The sequence below is a fragment of the Chrysemys picta genome, chromosome 7 (assembly GCF_011386835.1).
Source record: "Chrysemys picta bellii isolate R12L10 chromosome 7, ASM1138683v2, whole genome shotgun sequence".
Classification (NCBI taxonomy): domain Eukaryota; kingdom Metazoa; phylum Chordata; order Testudines; family Emydidae; genus Chrysemys; species Chrysemys picta.
The window spans coordinates 115,404,853-115,426,431 of NC_088797.1; the positions used below are offsets into that span (position 1 = coordinate 115,404,853).

Below are 21,579 nucleotides of genomic sequence, written 5' to 3' on the forward strand. Positions count from 1 at the left end.
ATGTGCATTACTTTGCATTTATTAACATTGAATTTCATCTACCTTTTTGTTGCCCAGTCACCCAGTTTTGAGACATCCTTTTGTAGCTCTTTGCATTTGCCTGGGACTTAACTACCTTGAGTAGTTTAGTATTATCTGCAAATTTTGCCACCTCACTGTTTACCCCTTTTTCCAGATCATTTATGAATATGTTGAATAGAACTGGTCCCAGAACAGACTCCTGGGGGACACCACTATTTACCTCTCTCCATTCTGAAAACTGACCATTTATTCCTACCCTTTGTTTCCTATCTTTTAATCAGTTACCAATCCATGAGAGGACCTTCCCTCTTATCCCATGACTTCTTACTTTGCTTAAGAGCCTTTGGTGAGGGACCTTGTCAAAAGCTTTCTGAAAATCTAAGTACACTATATCCACTGGATCCCCCTTGTCCACATGCTTGTTGACCCCCCTCAAAGAATTCTAATAGATTGGTGAGGCATGATTTCCCTTTACTAAAACCATGTTGACACTTCCCAACAAATTATGTTCATATACGTGTCCAACCATTTTGTTCTTTACTATAGTTTCTATCAGTTTGCCTAGTACTGAAGTCAGGTTTACCAGACTGTAATTGCCGGGATCACCTCTGGAGCCCTTTAAAAAAATTGGCGTCACATTAGCTATCCTCCAGTCATTTGGTACAGAAACTGATTTAAATGATAGGTTACAGACTACAGTTAGTAATTCTGCAATTTCACATTTGAGTTCCTTCAGAACTCTTGGGTGAATACCATCTGATCCTGGTGATTTATTACTGTTTAGTTTATCAATTTGTTCTAAAAACCTCCTCTAATGACTCCTCAATCTGGGACAGTTCCTCAGATTTGTCACCTAAAAAGAATGGCTCAGGTTTGGGAATCTCCCTCACATCCTCAATAGTGAAGACCAATGCAAAGAATTCATTTAGTTTTTCTGCAATGGCCTTATCGTCCTCGAGTGCTCCTTTAGCATCTCGATTGTCGAGTGGACCCACTTGTTGGTTAGCAGGCTTCTTGCTTCTGATGTATTTAATTTTTTTTTGCTATATTTATTTTTAACCGGCTCCTTTACACAGCACAAATGTAAAAACTTAATCAAAATTCAGGTTTCAGAGTAGTAGCCATGTTAGTCTGTAGCCGCAAAAAGAACAGGAGTACTTGTGGCACCTTAGAGACTAACAAATTTATTTGAGCATAAGCTTTCGTGTAGGCTACAGCCTACTTCATCGGATGCATGTAGTGGAAAATACAGTAGGAAGATATATATATATATATACACACAGAGAACATGAAACAATGGGTGTTACCATACACACTATAAGGAGAGTGATCAGTTAAGGTGACCTTTTATCAGCAGGAGAGAAAAAAACCTATTTGTAGTGGTAATGAAAATGGCCCATTTCCAGCAATTGACAAGGAGATATGAGGAACTGGGGGGGGGGGGAGAGGGGGCAGGGGGGGAATAAGCATGGGGAAATAGTTTTACTTTGTGTAATGGCCCATCCACTCCCAGTCTTTGTTCAAGCCTAATTTAATGGTGTCCAATTTGCAAATTAATTCCAATTCAGCAGTCTCTCGCTGGAGTCTGTTTTTGAAGTTTTGTTGTTGTAATATTGCGACTTTTAGGTATGTAATCGAGTGGCCAGGGAGATTGAAGTGTTCTCCAACTGGTTTTTGAATGTTATAATTCTTGATGTCTGATTTGTGTTCATTTATTCTTTTACGTAGAGACTGTCCGGTTTGGCCAATGTACATGGCAGAGGGGCATTGCTGGCACATGATGGCATATATCACATTGGTAGATGTGCAGGTGAACGAGCCTCTGATAGTGTGGCTGATGTGATTAGGTCCTATGATGGTATCCCCTGAATAGATATGTGGACAGAGTTGGCAACAGGCTTTGTTGCAAGGATAGGTTCCTGGGTTAGTGTTTTTGTTGTGTGGTGTGTGGTTGCTGTTGAGTATTTGCTTCAGGTTTGGGGGCTGTCTGTAAGCAAGGACTGGCCTGTCTCCCAAGGTCTGTGAGAGTGATGGATTGTCCTTCAGGATAGGTTGTAGATCCTTGATGATGCGCTGGAGAAGTTTTAGTTGGGGGCTGAAAGTGATGGCTAGTGGTGTTCTGTTACTTTCTTTGTTGGGCCTGTTCTGTAGTAGGTGACTTCTGGGTACTCATCTGGCTCTGTCAATCTGTTTTTTCACTTTTTCACAATGGATCGAGTGGTGTGGTCTACAGCCAAGCTCTACCATACAATCACATTTGCTCCAACCCCTCAGACAGAGACAAACACCTACAAGATCTCTATCAAGCGTTCTTACAACTACAATACCCACCTGCTGAAGTGAGTACCCAGAAGTCACTTCAATCTCCCTGGCCACTCGAGGCATATGTAAATTTCTGAGCATGTACATAGTGTATAAATAAATGGTGGACAGCAGGTTTATGTATCCCAACTCATGTGAGGTGGCCTTCACATTAATATGATGCTCCCTACACTCTTCAGTGAAAAGCATAAGAAGTAGAATATCCTACTGTTCATTGCTTTAAGTTTTATTTACACTACAGGAAGTTTATTTTGTGGCTGAAATAAAAATATTTTAAGCTGAACAAGTGCTGTTAATGGTATCCTTCCAACTGGCCTTCACTTTTAAACAGTGACTGTAAATCAAACAAGCTGATCTCTCCAGAAAGCAAATCTCCTGCTGCCAACTTGCACTGAAAATAGTAATGTTTTGCACTTCCATAGTGCCATCCATCAAAGCATCAATGCTTTGCAGACATTAATAAAGGAAGCCTCAAAATACCCTTTTGAGTTGTTTTTGTTTAAATCACAACTTGACTGAGAGAGAATCTGACACATAGAAAGGCTAAGGCACACATTTTCAAAATTAGCTTCAGATTTTGGATGCCCAAATTGAAACACAAGGGGCCAGATTCACCATTGTGCCCTCCTTACTCTGGGTATGGGTGAGAGGTCCACTTTGCAACTCCCAAATTCTGGCCCTGCTCCAAATTGCTCCAGTTTGCAACAGCTCACGATAAGCCATTACATTGGCACAGAAGAGGTCACAAAATAGCTCTACTCAACTGAACACATGATCACTGTGAGCAAAGATGGCAGAATCAGGTTTATGAAAAATAAATGAAAAAATGTTCATTAATCTGAGATGTTGGAAAGGCTTTATCTAGGGTTCTGGTTATTGTTCCTATAAGCAATATTTATTTGTCAGATGTATTCAAAATAGCTTTACTGTCTACTGGCTTAGATGTCCTCCTACAGATATCAGCTGAGGCAAGCATCAGTATTTCACATCAGGAAATGCTGCATCCTCGAGGCTGAAAAGTTAAGGTCCATTTATTTTTTACATGACTGAATAGAGACTGAACATCCAGCCAGATTATTTTAGGGACTGAGCCAGAGATCGAACCAGGTGGTGCTCGACCTGCAAGGACGCTTCGTCCATTTGAGATTTGTCTTCATGATGATGTCCTATATAAATGCCATACAATCTTGATAAGATGGCTCGCGTGAAAAACGAGAGAGAGAGCTTAATATTTTTAACAGAGACTTTACCTTTATTGTCCAGAAACCCTTCAGGTGGTTTTAAAAAAAACAACTGGTAATCAAATTAAGTACATAATGACTGTGTAATCTAGATGAATACTGTCAAAGTTATTAGGCCTAAAAATTTAACCGTTAAAGTGATCCCAAAATTCTTACCCTCAGGATTCCCGACCTACAGTGTACATTGTTTGGGAAAATAATCATTGCTGCTGATTTTATACATCAGACTCTATATATTAAGATCCAAACTTTTCCAATGTTCTACATTTTTGGTTCTACTATATAAATAGAGAGCCCCCCTGTGAAAAAAATGCAGTCAGATCTAAATCTGAACTTGTCCGGTTAAAGATATACATCTGTCTCTTACAAAGGAATATAATTACTAGAACTCATTGCATTCTGAAGTGTAACTTATTTACACAGACTACATTCAAGTAGCTTCATGAGAGGGTACACACACACCCGAGAAATGGAGAGATTGGTTCACCCATGCTACAGTATGCAATATATCTATTGCTTTGCTTTGAACAGTAATTTATAGCTGTGAATTTTCCCCCAGTAGTATCAATGACTGGTTTGCAAAAAAAATAAATACAGATATCGAATCCTGATGGTCAGAATTTCACCACAGGGCCACTATTCAGATCAGTTTTTAGCCCTGTATTTTTAGTCCAACATAAATCACACTAAAGTTACAAAGGGTCACTCAACATTTTCTGAAGTTGATCCAGAGTTCAAAAAATATGCTGGGAGCAGAGCATTGGAGATTCTTGAGCATAAAGCAAATGAGAATATCTGTCACCCAGTGTACTGTGGTCACCATTAAGAGTCAGTATTTGCCAACAATTGGCACAGTGTGGCCCTGAGACACATCAGTATTTTCATAGATCTAAAACAAAGTAACCATAGTTACTCAGATACTGTGATTTGATTCCTATTTGCAAACTTCCATTTAATGGCGACCATTAAATTAATATTTCTCTTTAATGCATTTACTTTTACTAATTTGTACGCAGGGAGCCTGGGAGAAGAATGATCACGGAAGTGTTAGAAAAAGTACTCTGAATATAATGAAAATGTTGAATGACCCCATGACACTGGTATTTTATCTGAACAATAAAAACAACATGTTTTTAACTGATAACTTTATAAAATGCCTAATGAATACCTGCCCATCTCAAGTGCTACAATAAACATTATAATCCATTTAAACTTAAATTTACTTTTCAAGTAACGTCAAACTCCAGGTGACTACAGGTAGATGCAATTCCCACTTGGGGGATTCCAGTCAGAGAAATTGCTCTGTAGAATACATGCCCTGTGTACCATGGGTCTCAGGTACACACAAAGAAATGTATATTTCTCATGTGTAATGTTTCGACAGAAAGATATTACAGAATTAGGGAAAATTTCCAGACAAGTGGTTTATTTCTTTTCTTTTTGAATGGCTAATTCACCATGCACACCAGTTCTACTGGCTTATTTTCCCTCAAGCAGTTCCGCATTAAAACTGACAGAAGGAGCTATTTTCAGAAGACTCTTTTTTCCAGGTTTTAAGTAGCATTGACTGAAAATTCACAAAAGAATCTTTAAAAATGAATCTTAGGTTTTAAGAAATAAGGGAGTGAGGTCAGAATAGTCAATAAAAACACAATATCATGATGGCATTATTTTAGCTTAAGAATCAGTCATATTTTAAGATAGGAAAATACTGAAACAATCATGCCAGCTAAGGAATAATTATAGCATAATTTATAAATGCACAATTTGTCAAAACAATATAGCAGTCATGGTAAGATGCAACCTAATAATCCTGTACAACCATTCCTTTTAATATTTATTTCATTTTTACATTCAGTCCTCATCCAAATTAAGTGGAATAGTTTTATGTATGAATGGCATTACAAAATAAACACTATCAACTCACAACAGGGCTTTATTACTGCTACTGCACCACCATGGCATGCAAGTAACTATGTAGTCAACTGTAAACAGTAAAATGTCATCACCTTCCTGAAATAAAAAAGAAAATGAAAAATACAGCTATAGTAGTAAACATCAATTTTTTTTATATCTTTCATATTTACCAAAACTCTATCATATACAAGAGGCATTTATACCTCTGTGGCTCTCTCCTACATTAGCACCTTGGCAATGGTGGAGGTGATAAACTTCACTTCCGAGCAAGAGCTAACAAAACCATTGGTTTCACATAAACCATCATCAACGTTTAATGCATAAATGAGAATAAGACCCATCTGCTACCTTCACCCCCCCCCCCCCAACAGTCTCTTTTTCTTTTGCTGTATTTCAGAATTATAACTAACTGAAAATACAGTGAGGAGGGCCATATGAAGCTGTTTGTTGGAGTTTTTACCATGTGAACAAGCTCCCCAAAGCTTGTTAGACTAATGCCTACTAGAGAGGATGCTTTTCTGTTAGCTTTTTTGTTGTTGTTGAGCATTGATTTGGTGAGGTCCCATATTGGATGGATGATCTGAGAACCACTGTTGGAATCAAGCTGGCTTTTGGAAGTTTATTATTATACAAATTTTGTATGCAGGATATTTCTTTAAATAGGATGAAAGTGAAGATCAGATGAAATTCTGCAGCTGGGAAAGGAAGGTCAGAGGAAGATCATAATTTATTATTAATTATTATTATGGATGGGTCAATGTGCTATTTGAGGTGCAACCTTTTTGCTGGGAGGTGAGGACAATGATTTACAGTCACTTTAGAATATTACAGTATTGAAGCAGAAGCAAGTATACTACTGCAAAGTAACAGCAAGTTAAATTCTCCTTAGGCTTGCAATCTTGGAGAGAGCTTTTGGAAAAAAAGGAAACTTGATTTCAGGATAGAATTTTCCATGCTCAATCAGCTCTGATAATTAGTTGGTATGGAAGACCAACATGTACTCTTTACAATACACATCAGTCAGAATTCTAATAAACTTCTTATGAAGTGAAATACTGAAGTCCACCCATCATCCTGTTGTAGCCCAGATTGCATGTCAGGGCTTTTAAGAAGGTTAAAAACAAACAAACATGATATGCTTTAATCAAGTTTTTATGTGATATGATCATCAAAATATATATTTCCTGTTTTGCTTGGCTACACCTACATACTGCTTAATTCAAAATCTACCTTCAGATTTGGGCAATGATAAAACAACCCCTAAATCCACATCAGCATCTTCAGTTCCTGCTTTCTGTAAGGGTATTTTAACTCCGATTAAGAGAAGAAAACCATACAATTCTCACCATTACATTAAGCTCTACAAAAATGTCTTTTAGTGTCCTGTGAATAGTTTAGTTTTCAATTATACAATTTCCTTCTACATTACAAAATAAGGTGTAGTCTTTCCTAGATGTACTCAATGCCCACCCCACCCCAATATATACTCAGCATCGAGACAAGTATTTAGTTTATTTCTAAATAAACTCATCAAATAGACTCATATTTGCCATAAGGTTGTTCTGCTGTGGGGAAGAGCAGGCTGCAAGTGTGAATATAACAGGACACATTACTTATCATCATCATCATCTTCGTCATCATAATCCATAGGTTTGCCTCCAGAAAAACTGAGGCTGTAGTATAGCTTTCAATGGAAGCCATTTAAAAGGAAAACATTACAGAATGTACAAGTGCATCTTCTGGACCTCACACACAAGTTCCTTGACGTGTTGAAAGATGATGTTTTCGATTTCTGACTCCTGAACTCTTATCTTTACTGTCTGCAGGCTTCTGTTGGGAAATGTCTATCAATGCACTTGCAATTGCAAGACCTGTAAGAAAAATAAAACAAAACAAAACACAGTTTAGTGCCCAGTGGTGAGAAGACTTCCACAGCACTGTGTTGGTTCCTTTCATGTCCAGTCTTTTGTACTTTTCCAGCAAGTCATCAGCTATTTCAAAGTGAGATGGGAAGCTAACAAACATTTTCCTATTATCTAAGATGTTTTTCTTGTAATTGGCCACAAAAGAGGGGAAAGGCAGTGTGGTGTGGTGATAGGGCACTAGGTTGGAAATGAGAAGGCCTCGGTTCCATCTTTTCTCTGCCACTGACCTCCTATGTGATTTTGGGCAAGCCACTTCACCACTCTGTGCCTCTGTTTTCTTTGTTTGTCCTGTTTACGTAGACAGAAGTTCTTTGGGACAGGGACTGTCTCTTACTATGTGTTTCCATAGTGCCTAGCACAGTGGGGCCCTGCGTTCAGTTGAGATTTTAGGTGCTACTGTAATATAAATGACAACAACAAAAAGAAACTTGTAATTTTTTGTAAACTGTGTGAGCATGGTAGAAACCAAGTAAAGCCTTCAGGCCAAATTCTGTTCTCAATTATACTGTGCGGAACCTTGCAACACTCGTTTATCAAAGAAACATATTGGTAGGCTTGCAGTCTGTCCATACTTTGTGTCTGTGACTTCCTAATATACGTACTAAAGTAAAAGCTACATGGATTGTGGAAAACCAAGTGCAAGAAAAAGTGATAGACAACTTGTAAGCATCTACAAACCTTTTACACAGCAAGTAACTTTAATACTGGAGTTCATCTGCATAAAAACAGAATTAGCCTAATATTTTAAAGAGAAACAGATGTGATAACATAGTAGAATGAAGAAGTAAACTAGTTGTTTTACAATATTTCACTAGAACTGTAATCAAAGGATGTTTTTAGTCCAAACAGCTTTAATCAAAGAAAGAGACCAGCTTTAAGAAAACCATTAAACACAGCCTCAGCAAAGCAGATAGACATTTTTAGTATAAAACATGTACTTTCTTTATAAACTTGTCCCATTCGCTTGGCCAGTGGTGTGAAATTGTTAATGGCTTTGGGGAATTAAATATAAGGATGAGAATGAAAAATGATTTGATCTTGGTATATCAGAGGTCTTATCATAGGAGACATAAAATCAGAGAAATTATAGATGGGTTGTTAACAGATAGTAAAACATGATGGTAATAGTTTATGTAAAATATTAGCAGCAACAGGTCACAAAAACACATTGTTTTATTTTTCAAACTCTGATGGAGTAACTGATTCTTGATTTCACAACATTCAGGGACCAATATAACCATAACTAATTAAAATAGTGTGGACAAACACAGTACAGGCTTCTCCTTAAAGCTCACTTAATGCACCTTAGTTGCAGATAGTGCCACTGCTAATCCACTCTAGGACCTTTTAAAATAGCTTCCAGTATTTGTAACAAATAACATGTATTATTGTTTTTACATGGATCTATCACAAAATCCAATTTTAAGTGTAATTCCTCACACATTATCTCACTGCATCACCTAGCTGATTATAAGTGAAAAGGTATAATTTTCAGTGTTTCTTTATGACTCTACAGTCTACTTTACTTATGCCAAATACATTGCCAGAAAGAAACCAAGCGGTTCAGGTTGCCGATATACTGGAAATTCTGTGCTAATCCAAAACTGTAATAGTATCTTCCCTATCTCACAAGGATGTTGCAAGATTTAATTAGTTAACGTGCATACAACTCTGAAAATGCAAAGTGCTATATTCTGAAGAAATGTTAAGTGCTGTTATAATTTTTATGTTTCAGGATATGCAAGTAATTTTTCTCACATACACACACATATATATTTCCTGGCATTAGTTAGCGATCCCTAAAATTGGACACTGATATATGAAATTATAAGATACCTTTGAGGCACCTTTAAAACATTAGCGTATCTAGTGTTACTAAAGCCGGGGATAAAATCTAAGTGACATTTTTGATGCTTCCCTATATGTTACTCTGTTTAACAGCTAGGCTTAGCTAGTATGTTAAATGGATTGTATATTAGGAAGAAAACACTTCTTCCAATTATTCTTATGTGATTTTTTTTTTTTTTTAGTATGCTTGGTTGCATGCTGCTCATCCCATTCTGCATAACTAACATACAGGAAACACTGTTTCCTTCAAATCTAATGCTTCATACTGGGACACACTGGCATGCTGTTAGAGTTCCATTAAAATCAGGTCACTCCAGAAGATCATTTTTCAAAACGTCACACAAATCATCTGATGAAATTTACTTATTGTGTTCTCTAGGCCCAGCACAGTTCCTTGTTATCAAAGCAATACAATTAACTTGGGGAACAATTCATTATTTCAGACTGGCGGTCTAAAGGAATTTCATTTACCAAGTCAAGATGATGCACAGACGCTGCAGGCAAGCAGAATTTACATCAAAATACAACTGAAGGTTTGATAAAAATGCTGAGGTTTAAATATTTATTGTAAACTTTACCTTTATTTTATAGGCTTTTGTTCCTAAAATGTCAAAAAACTAAGATGATTAAAGCTGGAAATGTAAATTCTATGATGCTCAACATCTGTCACCTCCGATTTCACGGCCAGTTTAGTTTACCTGTGTTCTTTAGATATTTGGCTATGTCTAAACTAGAGACCTTACAGAGGCCAAGCTGGACTGAGGCCAGGTCTACACTAACCCCCTAATTCGAACTAAGGTACGGAACTTCAGCTACGTGAATAACGTAGCTGAAGTTCGAAGTACCTTAGTTCGAACTTACCTTGGTCCACACTCGGCAGGCAGGCTCCCCCGTCGACTCCGCGGTACTCCTCTCGCCGAGCTGGAGTACCGCAGTCGACGGCGAGCACTTCCGGGTTCGACTTATCGCGTCCAGACTAGACGCGATAAGTCGAACCCAGAAGTTCGATCGCTCGCCGCCGAACTACCGGGTAAGTGTAGCCAAGGCCTGAGGCAGCTGTGCCGCTGTAAGATCTCTTATGTAGCTGCTCTATGCTCAATGAACGGCAGTAGCTATGGAGGTGGGAGAAGCTCTCCCGCTGATGTAGCGCTGTGCACACTATCACTGATGCCGGCGAAACTTATGTCGCTCTGTGGGGTGTTTTTTTCATACCCCTGAGCAACATACATTTTCTGACATAGCCTTAATATTTGCCAAACCACAACATTATCTCGTTTCTTCTTATCTGTGGGTAGGGCATCAGTAAAGAGCATCCAGGCACAGAGAAGAATCTCTAATGGTCTGAGGTCTGGAAATTCAAGTCCAGTCACAGAACTAGATCTATTTTTAAGTCCAATTGGTTTTAGCTGCATAGAACTAGGTCAGGTTATTTTCATAATCCTTGTTGGAAAAAACAATCTGTAACTTGTTTTACAGATATGCATGGAAAGATACGGTAATTTAAAATGGACTTCAGCCAAATATGTCACTGTAAAGTATACAGGTTTTTAAAGACAAATGCATTCACAATGAGAAAAATATGAGAGAAAACAATATGAACTTGGTTATCTTTTTTTAGAAATATAATCTTTCCTAATGGAAGTTAAATGGTAATAGTTGATTGTCAAGCAGTAACTGCCTAATCATAAAATTACTGGTGTGTGGGTATACTGTTGTTGTTGTTTTAACAATTATGCAAAACAATTAATAAGTACAGGAATAAAATACAGCACATCAAATGAGATTGCCTTGCAAAGTGCATTCTCAATTTGTATACAAACACAGCACTTTAATTTTGCTTTTCAACAAAAAGCCTCTGAAAAGTCATTCATTTTGAGATGCTCTCCTCCCAGTCTCTGTAAAAGCAGGCAGTACTATATATTTTAATTTTCCAGCAAAACAGCTTCATTAGGCGTGAAAGGTTAATTGCAGGTTTAAGTGCAGTTCAGGGAACAGTGCATGGGTCTGTAGTGAATAGAACAGTCTGCTACAGGAAGGCTGAGCGCTATAAACTGTTTGCCCTGCTCAAATGTTTTACTACCTCATTTACTAACTGTCTTTTTTTACTGCTTGTATTTGTAGTTCTCCTAAGCCTTTAATAGCTATAGTTTTATTTCACTGTAATCAGATTTAAATGGAAATACCCATGCTGGGATGTTTAAATGTTTTGCCTGAGTGTATACAGCTACATACGAACTGATGTAAGACTACACTATCTTTCAGAGTAAGAAACTGTTTGCAGTGTTGTTGTAGCACTATTGGTCCTAGGATAGGAGAGACACAAGGTTAGTGAGGTAGTATCTTTTATTAATTCCACTTCTATTGGTGAAGTTTTTGAGCTACACAGAGCGCTTCTTCAGGTCTGGGAAAGGTAATTAGAGTTTCAAAGTGGAACAGTTTGTTAAGCATAAGCAGTTAACACATATTGCAAGAGACAATTCAAGATGAAGTGAGCAACTAACACCTCTGCAGTCATAGTACAAAGGAGGGTTAATGAGTTACAGATTTTGTGTTTCATTACAACAGCTAGTGTCACTATTGAGTCCATAATTTTAGTGTCCAGCAGACCTATGAATTTAAGCTCCCAGCCTTGTCTTTTGAAGAGGTTGGCCAGGTTTCCTGTGAGGACAAGAACTGAGAGGTCAGATATGGATTGATCATTTCATGAAAAGTATTTGCCCCTAGGTGATAGGGTGTCTTTGTCTTTTATTTTTCTGTGAGAGTTTATTCAAGAGCATAGCAATTGTTTGGTGTCATCCACATAGTTGTTGTTGGGGCATTTGATACACTGGATGAGGTACACCATATGTTGTGAGATACACTGGATGAGGTACACCATGTGTTGTGATAGACATGTGTAGGACCCGTGGTTCTTGAAAGGTGTGTTGTGCAGGGTGTTGATCATCGTAACAGTGGAAATATGTCTGCAGATTTTGCATCTGTTGTTATGACAGGGTCTGGTGCTGCTTTGAGTTGGTCAGTCCCGGTCTGCCAGAAGCTTGCTTCTGATGATGAGCTTGGCGAGGTTGTTGTTTGAAGGCCAGAAGAGGGGGTTCATGAAAGATTTCTTTAAGGATGTGGTCCCCATCAAATATGGGTTGTAACTGTACACCGATATCCTATATAGGCACCAGTATGGTGCAGAGGTGACTACTAGGCGTGTGCAATTGGTGGGTTTTTTCCCCTCCCATATTGAAGCAGGTTCTCTTGGGGTGGCCTGTTCCATGATGGGACCTACTTCTCTGGTTGAGTGGTGTTGTTTGGTGAAGACATTTTTAAGTGTGTTATTCTGTGGTATCACAGTACATGGCTGTAGATAACAAACTTCTTGATGTGTCTGGGGTAATGAGTGGATCTGTGAAGGTAAGTATGATGATTCATGGGTTTCCTGAATATAATTGTCTGTGGGATTCCATTACTGAAGTGGATTGTGGTGGCCAGGAAGCTGATGCTGATGTCAGAGTGTTCTAGAAACAGTTTGGTGGATGGGTGGTGGTTGTAGAATTTGTGATGGAAATCTATAAGCGAGTTTAGGTTGTCTGTCTAGAGAATGAAAATATCATTGATGTATTTCAGGCATATCACTGGTTTCATGGTGCATTTTTCCAGAAATTAACATTTTGAAACTTGGTCTTGTTTGCTGGCTGCTGGTAAATTTAAACTTTTTCCTCTATAATTCATTTAATGAAAATATTATTGAGTTCATAAATATATGCCTTTTGTTAAAATTGAGGCTGTTAAAGATGACCTGTTATACATGACTATCCAGGTAATTGAAAAACATTCTTCTATTTAAATATATATTATTGGGAGATACAATTCTAGATAAAGGTCTTCATTAGATTAAATTGTAGGCATTTTCATTGTTATGCAGAACCAGACCGTCTATAATGCTGAGGACACTATAATAACAGAGCTCAAAAAGATCAATTAGGTTTGTTTGCTATCCTAACAAAAAAAAAAAAACGAAAAAAAAAAAACCTGGTTAAGGTCACATGAAGCAATGAAAACAAAATGACAGCATTGTAACCGAGGTTGAGAGATTTACAAGAGAAAAGACTGGGTCAATAGTATGCTATTAAACCAATAGCTTCAGCACTTTGCACTGTTATTTCAGTTTCATTTGTTGACTTGTTAAAAAGATACTGTACAAGCTAAGTGTAGTAATGGACAAAGTGTCACTGCATTAGTCCAATGGACTCATTTTCATCACACAACCCAATGCCCACTAAATTTCATGCAAATGGATCTAAACAGTTTTAAAACATACTGAGTAAATGATGGGAATCACGGGCTGTAATCAGTGTTTAATGCAGATCACCATAGTGCTTAATGAGTACAGATTCATTCTGATCTCATCGGTACTACCTGTAATTCCATATTTGGAATTTTAACTGGGTTCTGCCACTCATTATTATTTCAGGACTATAAAGCACTTTTTATATATGGAGATATCTTGGTTCATCAAATCCAAACCATTTAGTGCTTTTTTCAGTTATATCTTAGCTTGATATAATGGTTCACATTCCTTGTTAACCTGTGTGAATGCACACTGGATCAGTATACATTCATTATTTAGAGATAGAAACATATACTGAATCGACACTAGATTGCTTGGGAGTTTAACTTTCAAAACAGATGATGATAAAGGTGTTTCTGGGCATTCACTGGAACTATTCTCTCATCCTTTCTCTGAGACATTGCACCAAGAATATTCCTACCTAGTTCTGATGCTTGGGTGGAATTTTAAAGATCCAGTAACACTTCCAAAAGGCAATACCTCCTACTTCGTCATTAACACTCTTTTCTCAATCAGAGGACAAAGGATTGTCTTGCAATTAATTTACACAACTGAGGGCCACAAAGGCCAGGGTGTTCCTACCACAGACTTCCTGTGTGACTTTCAGCAAGTCACTTAACTACCCTATGCCTCTGTGAAACAGGGATAACACTTTTCTGTTATGGATCACAAAGGTGTTGTGAGTCTCCATTAAAAAATAAATTCTAAAGCCCTTTGAGAGCTCAGTCATAAGATGTTACAAAAATACCCAGTATTATTTTTATTATGTTTTAATGGCATTAATATGAAAATCACATACAACTGCCAAACCAGGTAATATTCAACTATCGAGGGTGGGTGTCATTGTGAAAGCTAACTTGAGTAAGATATGTGTGCATACCTGAGACAATTTGCATAGATTAAAATAACTCCACAATAAGCCCAACATATCCTCCAAACCCCAATTTACTTTTAAATGTCTTCTGCTTTCTGATATCTTCATGGGCTGCCTGGTGGGTCCCTGCCAGCCCAGGATTTTCTAGAGTGACCAACTAACATACTTTCCCCATTAGTCATCTTCAAAGGGGAGGGAACAGCAAGAAGACCGAATGCCTGGCTAACCCTTAACCCCCTTCTCCAGAAGAACAGAGACATCAAAAGAATTTTTCAGAACTCCTCTTCTTGCTTGCTGTGTGTGTGTTGTGGGCTGGCATTGCCTGTAGAATGAGAACAGCTTGCAAACACATGAAAACAACTGGGAAATCACTTTGGCAATGACCCCATAATTTCCCATTTCTTGAGGGATGATGGTAACTCCTTCTCAGTAAAATATGGGAAGTCAATAAAGACAGCAGGGAATATGTCTTTTTGTTATGTACATAATTTACATTGAAATAAATAAAAATATGGGACAGTGCCCATACAAATAATTAATAATACAAGAATGGAGGTCAGTGGTGATATGTTAGTAGATAGGAGACCTGAGGTTCCTTTGTGTCTGACTTCATAGAGATACTTCCAAATCCTTGTTACTCTTTGCTGCTTTTCCAAATCCTTGTTACTTTAGTAGCCATTATCCATAGTAGGCTAAACACCACCTTATTCCTATTTTTCAGAGGAATGAGTTGCCTCTTGTCACTCTGCGGGGATTGAGGATGGTTACAGTACAGGGTCCTCTAAGAAATTTGTTGGTTCTGTCAATTTGCAAGATACAAAAGCCAACTGTTATGGGATCAGGCAGAGAAAATAGCAAACCTTAAAATATTTGGCAAGGCACTATACAAATATCTTTGTGCTCTGAGGGGCCTGCTGCAATTTCTGCATACAATTAGATGCTGCTTGCCTCCAGCCAGCCAATGAGAGACATTTCTAGTGCACCCAAACTCCTTCGGGAACAGGGATCTAGATGTACAATTAGTTATAAAACAGAGTGAATATGATAAAAAGATGGGACTCCAGAACATAACAAGCGTATAACATCGGTATATCTGGGGGATCTTCAAAGGGGCCTCAAAGAGTTAGGCACCAAACTCCTATTAAATTCAATGGGAACTGGGTGCCTAATTCACTTAAGTACTTTTGAAAATCTCTCCCTTTTATGGTTGCCACCTTTTCCTCCTCATACTACACTCCCCATACCCCGCTATGCTATCTGTAAGTTAAATTTTAAGCTCTTCTGGGTAGAGATGTGTCTTTGTTACATATTGATAAGGCACCCAGCATACCTGTGTTGTTGTATAAACAATCATAATATTTGAGCACAGTTGGACCTACAATACTTGAAGACTAAATCAGCATTGGCAGCATTTTCCATATTTTTTCTTGTCTTTTCATCCAGAATTTACTTCCCAGGTCAGGGACTGGTAAAACTAGAACACATGAGGGAATTTCAGGTGTAACAGCTGTATCTGGATGCATGAGCCAAATCTGATCTTAAAAAATGCCAGATATCACTTATCTGACTAAATCTGGAAGAGGGAAAGACAACTTCAGGCTGTGATAGGAAAACGATTTTGTCTTGCTATGAAAGATGCTCAAGTACATTATTCAATTCTTTGCAATTTATTCTGGTGGCCTACTTAGGAAAGCTTGACATCATTTGTGTAGTCATATTTATTACATTATTGATTCCACAACTTCAAAAGAGAAGTTATGGTCTGCTGGAGAGAATATACCTCATAGTGTGAAAGTGACCAACTCAAAACCCTGCAATACCTAACCTCAGACATTAGGACTGGATTAGGATAAGTATGCCTAGAGGTAGACATTTATACATATAATAATGGCTCCTGTAGCTATAATAGTTATCAATAACCAAGCTTCAACTATTAAACAGATCACCATGTATGGTCAGGAGAGACATTATTTTCATACAATATCAATAATTAGGAGCATTATAAGCAGTCTATTGTCTTGATCTGAAGTATCTTACATTGGCCTCCATTACAGACAGGATACTACTCTTGTTAGACTATTAGTCTATTCCATTATAGCATTTTTTTGTACCTAAGCACAAAATGATAATAAAAAATGAGGATAGGCTTAACTCTTAATTTCATTGCTTTTGTCAATAAGATAGGTATTTTACATGACATGATAATAGATTGTATGAACATTTTTATATTTTACATTTAATTTTTCATGTCAGTGATGAGTTTTGCATCTAATCAACCATTACATTTGCTGTCATGCATCTACTTCTTGATTATGAGCTGGAGTTTTAAACAGGAATCTCAAAAACAAAAATTACTTATAATTCTTGGGAAAAAGCATATGTTATAATACACAAGAAAGGTGCAGTGAACTACAGTAAAAAGAACTATCAAACACAATAAAGCAAATCACCTGTAATTTATCTATATTTTTCATTTTTAGCAAAATAATTTTTTTTAAGAATAGAAATTAAGAACTTCTAAAATGAGGAATCTGTTCAGAACCGTTTAAAAACCTCAAACTAGTTAAATTGACATGTGGCCTACAACTGTATACTTGTTAGAAATGCATGTAATTACATAGATTTCATTGCACAGCAATGTTTCAAGCATGTTGTTTCCATCTAAATGATTTGACTATGTCTCTACTCAGTAACATTGAATCAGTTACCCTTGTGTTATAAAAACATCTGTATTCTCATGATGTGCAGCACCTCAACTTGTTTTCAAGAAAAACACTATAAACTAATTTGCTACTCTACAAGAATTTGGTGAGCTGCATTAATTGTGCAGGAATGTAATTTGGTCCTGTGAACCCCTTTCTGCAGAAGAGGAAACTCTTATTTGGACTGATGACAAAGTACTACCCTGTTTCCCCGAAAATAAGACAGTGTCTTATATTAATTTTTGCTCCCAAAGATGCGCTAGGTCTTATTTTCAGGGGATGTCTTATTTTTCAGAAATGAAAAATGCCTTATTATCGGTGGATGCCTTATTATCGGGGAGGTCTTATTATCGGGGGGATGCCTTATATTACAACGAGAGGCAAAACTGTAAGTAGGCCTTATTTTCGGAGGATGTCTTATTTTCGGGGAAACAGGGTATTTTCACCAACTTTGAGTTAAACCAATGTAAATGTAGACAAGTTAGAGTAAACACAAATTAAATTCTAAATGCTTCTGCTTAGTAGTCCAAACAACAGCTAAGGCCTCAAAGGGGAAACTTATGAACCTCTTTCTTGGTCAAGAGGCACATTTTGGTTTAACCTTCCACAAAACATTGAGTATCTCCCCAATATACTTTTAGTTTCTCGTATAGATTTCCAAAGCAGAGGCAATGGCAAAACACATTTTGATGAGCTCCAGAATATGAAAGAGAAAAAACTGAAGATATAAAAAATTATAAATGTTCATGAATCATGGAACTTCGGGCACAAAGTTTAGAGCCCCGTTTTTATCCAGATCAAGTCATCTGTGTTGGTGATTTTAACTGTCATTAGAAAAGCTAAAGCCTTGCTAAAAATGGTTAACAGGATGAACACCAGTTAGACACAGATTTGTCTTGTAGCAACTGGATATGCCAGAGACAGCCCTGTATTACAATGACTTTTACTAATGATGCTATTCCACAAATCTGGTTTTGATGCTATGTTTCCCCCCCCCCGCCCAATCCAGCTATTTCCACAGCCTCCCATTCTCACTACAAATAGATGCTCTGTGTGTATAGAGCTGCACTCAGATTTGACTATGAATGAGTACCCCGATATAACGCGACCTGATATAACACAAATTCTGATATAATGCGGTAAAGGAGTGCTGGGGGGGGGGGAGGCAGGGCTGTGCACTCCAGCGGATCAAAGCAAGTTCAATATAACGTGGTTTCACCTATAACGCGGTAAGATTTTTTTGGCTCCCAAGGACAGCGTTATATCGAAGTAGAGGTGTATTTAACCAAATCCTGATATCGGAATTTTCTGAATAACTCTTCAAAGATCCATGGGAAAATGAATTGTTCAGACGTGACACTGTTCTACCCCAGTAATAACTAGTACTGCAACTTTGTCACTCCTTATCCCTATTCTTTGTGGCCAGATCTGATATGTTTGCTGGCATGGGTTTGGAGGAGAAGGGGAGGATATGAGAACATCCCGCTGCCTTTTGGTCCTTCCGACTGACCCTCTTGCTTTCTTCTTTGCTCTTCATGTCAGACTCTCTCACTATGATTTCTCTACTCCAATATCAGATCCCTCTTCTGCTCAGGATGGAATAGAACCCTAGAAAACTACAGGCTTAGGGTTTCCCTATAGGGGACAATCCTACTCCCACTCAAAACAATAACCATATTACTCCCATTTACTTCAAGGAAGCAGGATCAGGACAGTAATATCTAAGAACTTTGCTTGTTACTGCCCTCACTCTTGCAAATCTGTATATTAAAAGTATTATTTTGCTATCTACAAACTTTGTTTAAAAAAAGCAGTGATGAATATCTTCATGCAAACAAATTATCATAGAGGTGTGTTGAGATTCTGGTACACTGGTTTAATCATCAGTAGATATTCTATCTGCAGTACTTTTTCCATAATGTATGTGCTCTAACTCATATGTTCTGTTTTGTGAAGTTGACTAACTACTGGAAATGGTTTTTTTGAGTCCGACATCCTGCTGCAATATATCATTGCTTTATCCATTATTTGGCTTTGGCCAAATAACATTTTCAGTTATTCATTATTCAGCCAAATTCTACAGCTAAACATTAAGTACATCCCTAGCTACGTACCCTGCAGCCACTCTGACAAACAAATGATCTTAGGAATGTGATAAAGAATTAAGTCATATAGACAGACAGTGCCTAGAATTTTGAAAGATATGTTGAAAGCAGATTACTGAGATGATACCTTCAGGGTCCCAAACATTTGTAATGCATGGCTAGTGAGATTTTCTGCCTCCGTTAATGCCTGACACTCAGGAAAAAGAGAGCCAATGCCCTACTCTCGACACTGGGCCAGGTCCATTAGTAAAGATGGCTCAACCTCATACAGTACATTGATTTTACCAATTCTAGCAGAAAAGCCTATGAATATGGTTAAAGGTTTGAACCACCAGAACATATTCTACCAGAGGAGCTAATATATAAGAGAAAAATGTTACAAAACAAACATTTTATACAAAAGACCCCTTCAGAGCCCTGCATGGTCACTCAGAGTAATTATGTAAGGTACTCTATTTGTGAGAAATAGTATATATGCCTGTTCATCTATTTGTTTTCCTGAATCTTTATAACAACAGTAACAATTTTAAACTAAACAACAACACTAAAAGCATTAACATTCTCATTGTAACGATATGATGGGGTTGTTGTATAACCTTAGTTACAGAACAAAATATATTATACTTAGTACATAATGTAGACACTCTATAGGCAGTATGAAAAGCATATTTTTTTAATTTGATATATGTTTTGGAGCATATGAATTTGCCCTTGTAATTTAGAGATTTTTTGTTTTGACCTTTGGTAGGAGTAAAAGCAAAGTTTGGAATCAATTAGGCAGTTCAATTAAAGGGTATTTGGAACCTAAGGGCTGATTGTAGAATTTTATTTGCAGGCCAATAAATGACATTATTGCCTGCAGCAGTGGTGAGATTAAAATGTACCTTTTGTAAAGTGGTGGCCTTAACATGCACACAGCTGTCATTAGTTTGGAAAAGCAGGTGTCCTGTCAGGGTAGTTCCTTGTCCTATATATAACAACGTCTGTTGGGAAAAAACAGTGACAACTTTTCCTGGCTTCAGTTTACGTACACACTGAAGCTGGGGAGTTCTAACGGCCAGAGGGTCCATTAACTCCCTATTTTTATTTAAATCAGGGGTCGGCAACGTTCGGCACGCGGCTCGCCAGGGTAAATACCCTGGCGGGCCAGGCCAGTTTTATTTACCTGCTGACGCAGCAGGTTCAGCCGATTGCGTTCCCCACTGGCTGTGGTTCGCCGTCCCGGGCCAATGGGGGCGGCGAGAAGCCGCGGCCAGCACATCCCTCGCCCGCGCCGCTTCTCGCCGCCCCCATTGGCCCGGGATGGCGAATCGCGGCCAGTGAGGGCTGCGATCGGCCGAACCTGCCGCGTCAGCAGGTAAATAAAACTGGCCCGACCCGCCAGGGTGCTTACCCTGGCGAGCCACGTGCCGAACGTTGCCGACCCCTGATTTAAATGTTGGGTGTTATTCCAGGAGCACGGACTATAAATTGATTAGGCATACCAAGTGGTTTCATTTTCCAAATATTATGGTGAATTATTCAATCCCACGTGCATCCTCCCCACGGACCTGGCAGGATTCGGTATGTGGGAGCCCACACCCTCCAACCGGCCCGTCTGCACTTCCACCCAGAAAATTTTTCAAGTATGTTTTCATGGCCATAGATCAGATGGCATTTTTGAAGAACTAGTAAGGACAGTGGGCCAAGCCTGATGCTCAAGATTACTCCGAATGGCCATGAATTTCTGAATTTGCTAGCTTTCACTGCAATTTTTTAGTGATATTCAATACCATTTTTGTCAGTTTTGGGTCACTGAACTAAGGGCAGAAACAACATGTAATTCACCAACCCCAGCCTGTACCTGGGTTAACTGTGCTTCAATAAGAAGACCTTTGGCTTTTTCTAGTTGCTCTAATTTCTTATTATGTTGTTGGCCTTTGTAAATGTTCCAAATTGCTGCTGCATTATTGGCACCTTTCCATGGGGATCACTAAGGTGTAAAGGCCTTGGCCACTGGGTTTCATTAAAGTATATGGTATTGTTTGTATTAGAATGTGTTACGGGGTGGTGGCAAAGGTGGAGGGGATGCTGGGGGTAATGTTCGTGGCAGCAAGGCGTCTTTGGTATTCACCATCTGAATGCCAATTAGGGAGGGCAGTACATTCTGATGGTACTCGTTCATAAGCACAGTTCTCAGTCCCCGGAATAAATCCAAACCACCACTCAATACCACAGTCCCAAGCGCGGTTCCCACAAGTTCCTTCCTGCCAGGTTACGATACTCCGTTATTTTTACCAGGGCCA

General features: G+C 38.3%; 1 protein-coding gene across 1 annotated transcript in view; it reads right to left on the reverse strand.

The window, feature by feature from the left end:
- Positions 1-3,572: 3,572 nt before the first annotated feature.
- The window catches only part of ATRNL1 (attractin like 1), a 976,173-nt gene continuing 958,166 nt past the window's right edge, over positions 3,573-21,579 (reverse strand). Inside the window, exon 29 of the mRNA XM_005293856.5 lies at positions 3,573-7,372. Coding sequence (XP_005293913.1) covers positions 7,248-7,372 — 125 coding nt within the window. The 3' untranslated portion in view covers positions 3,573-7,247. The remainder of the gene's footprint in view (positions 7,373-21,579) is intronic.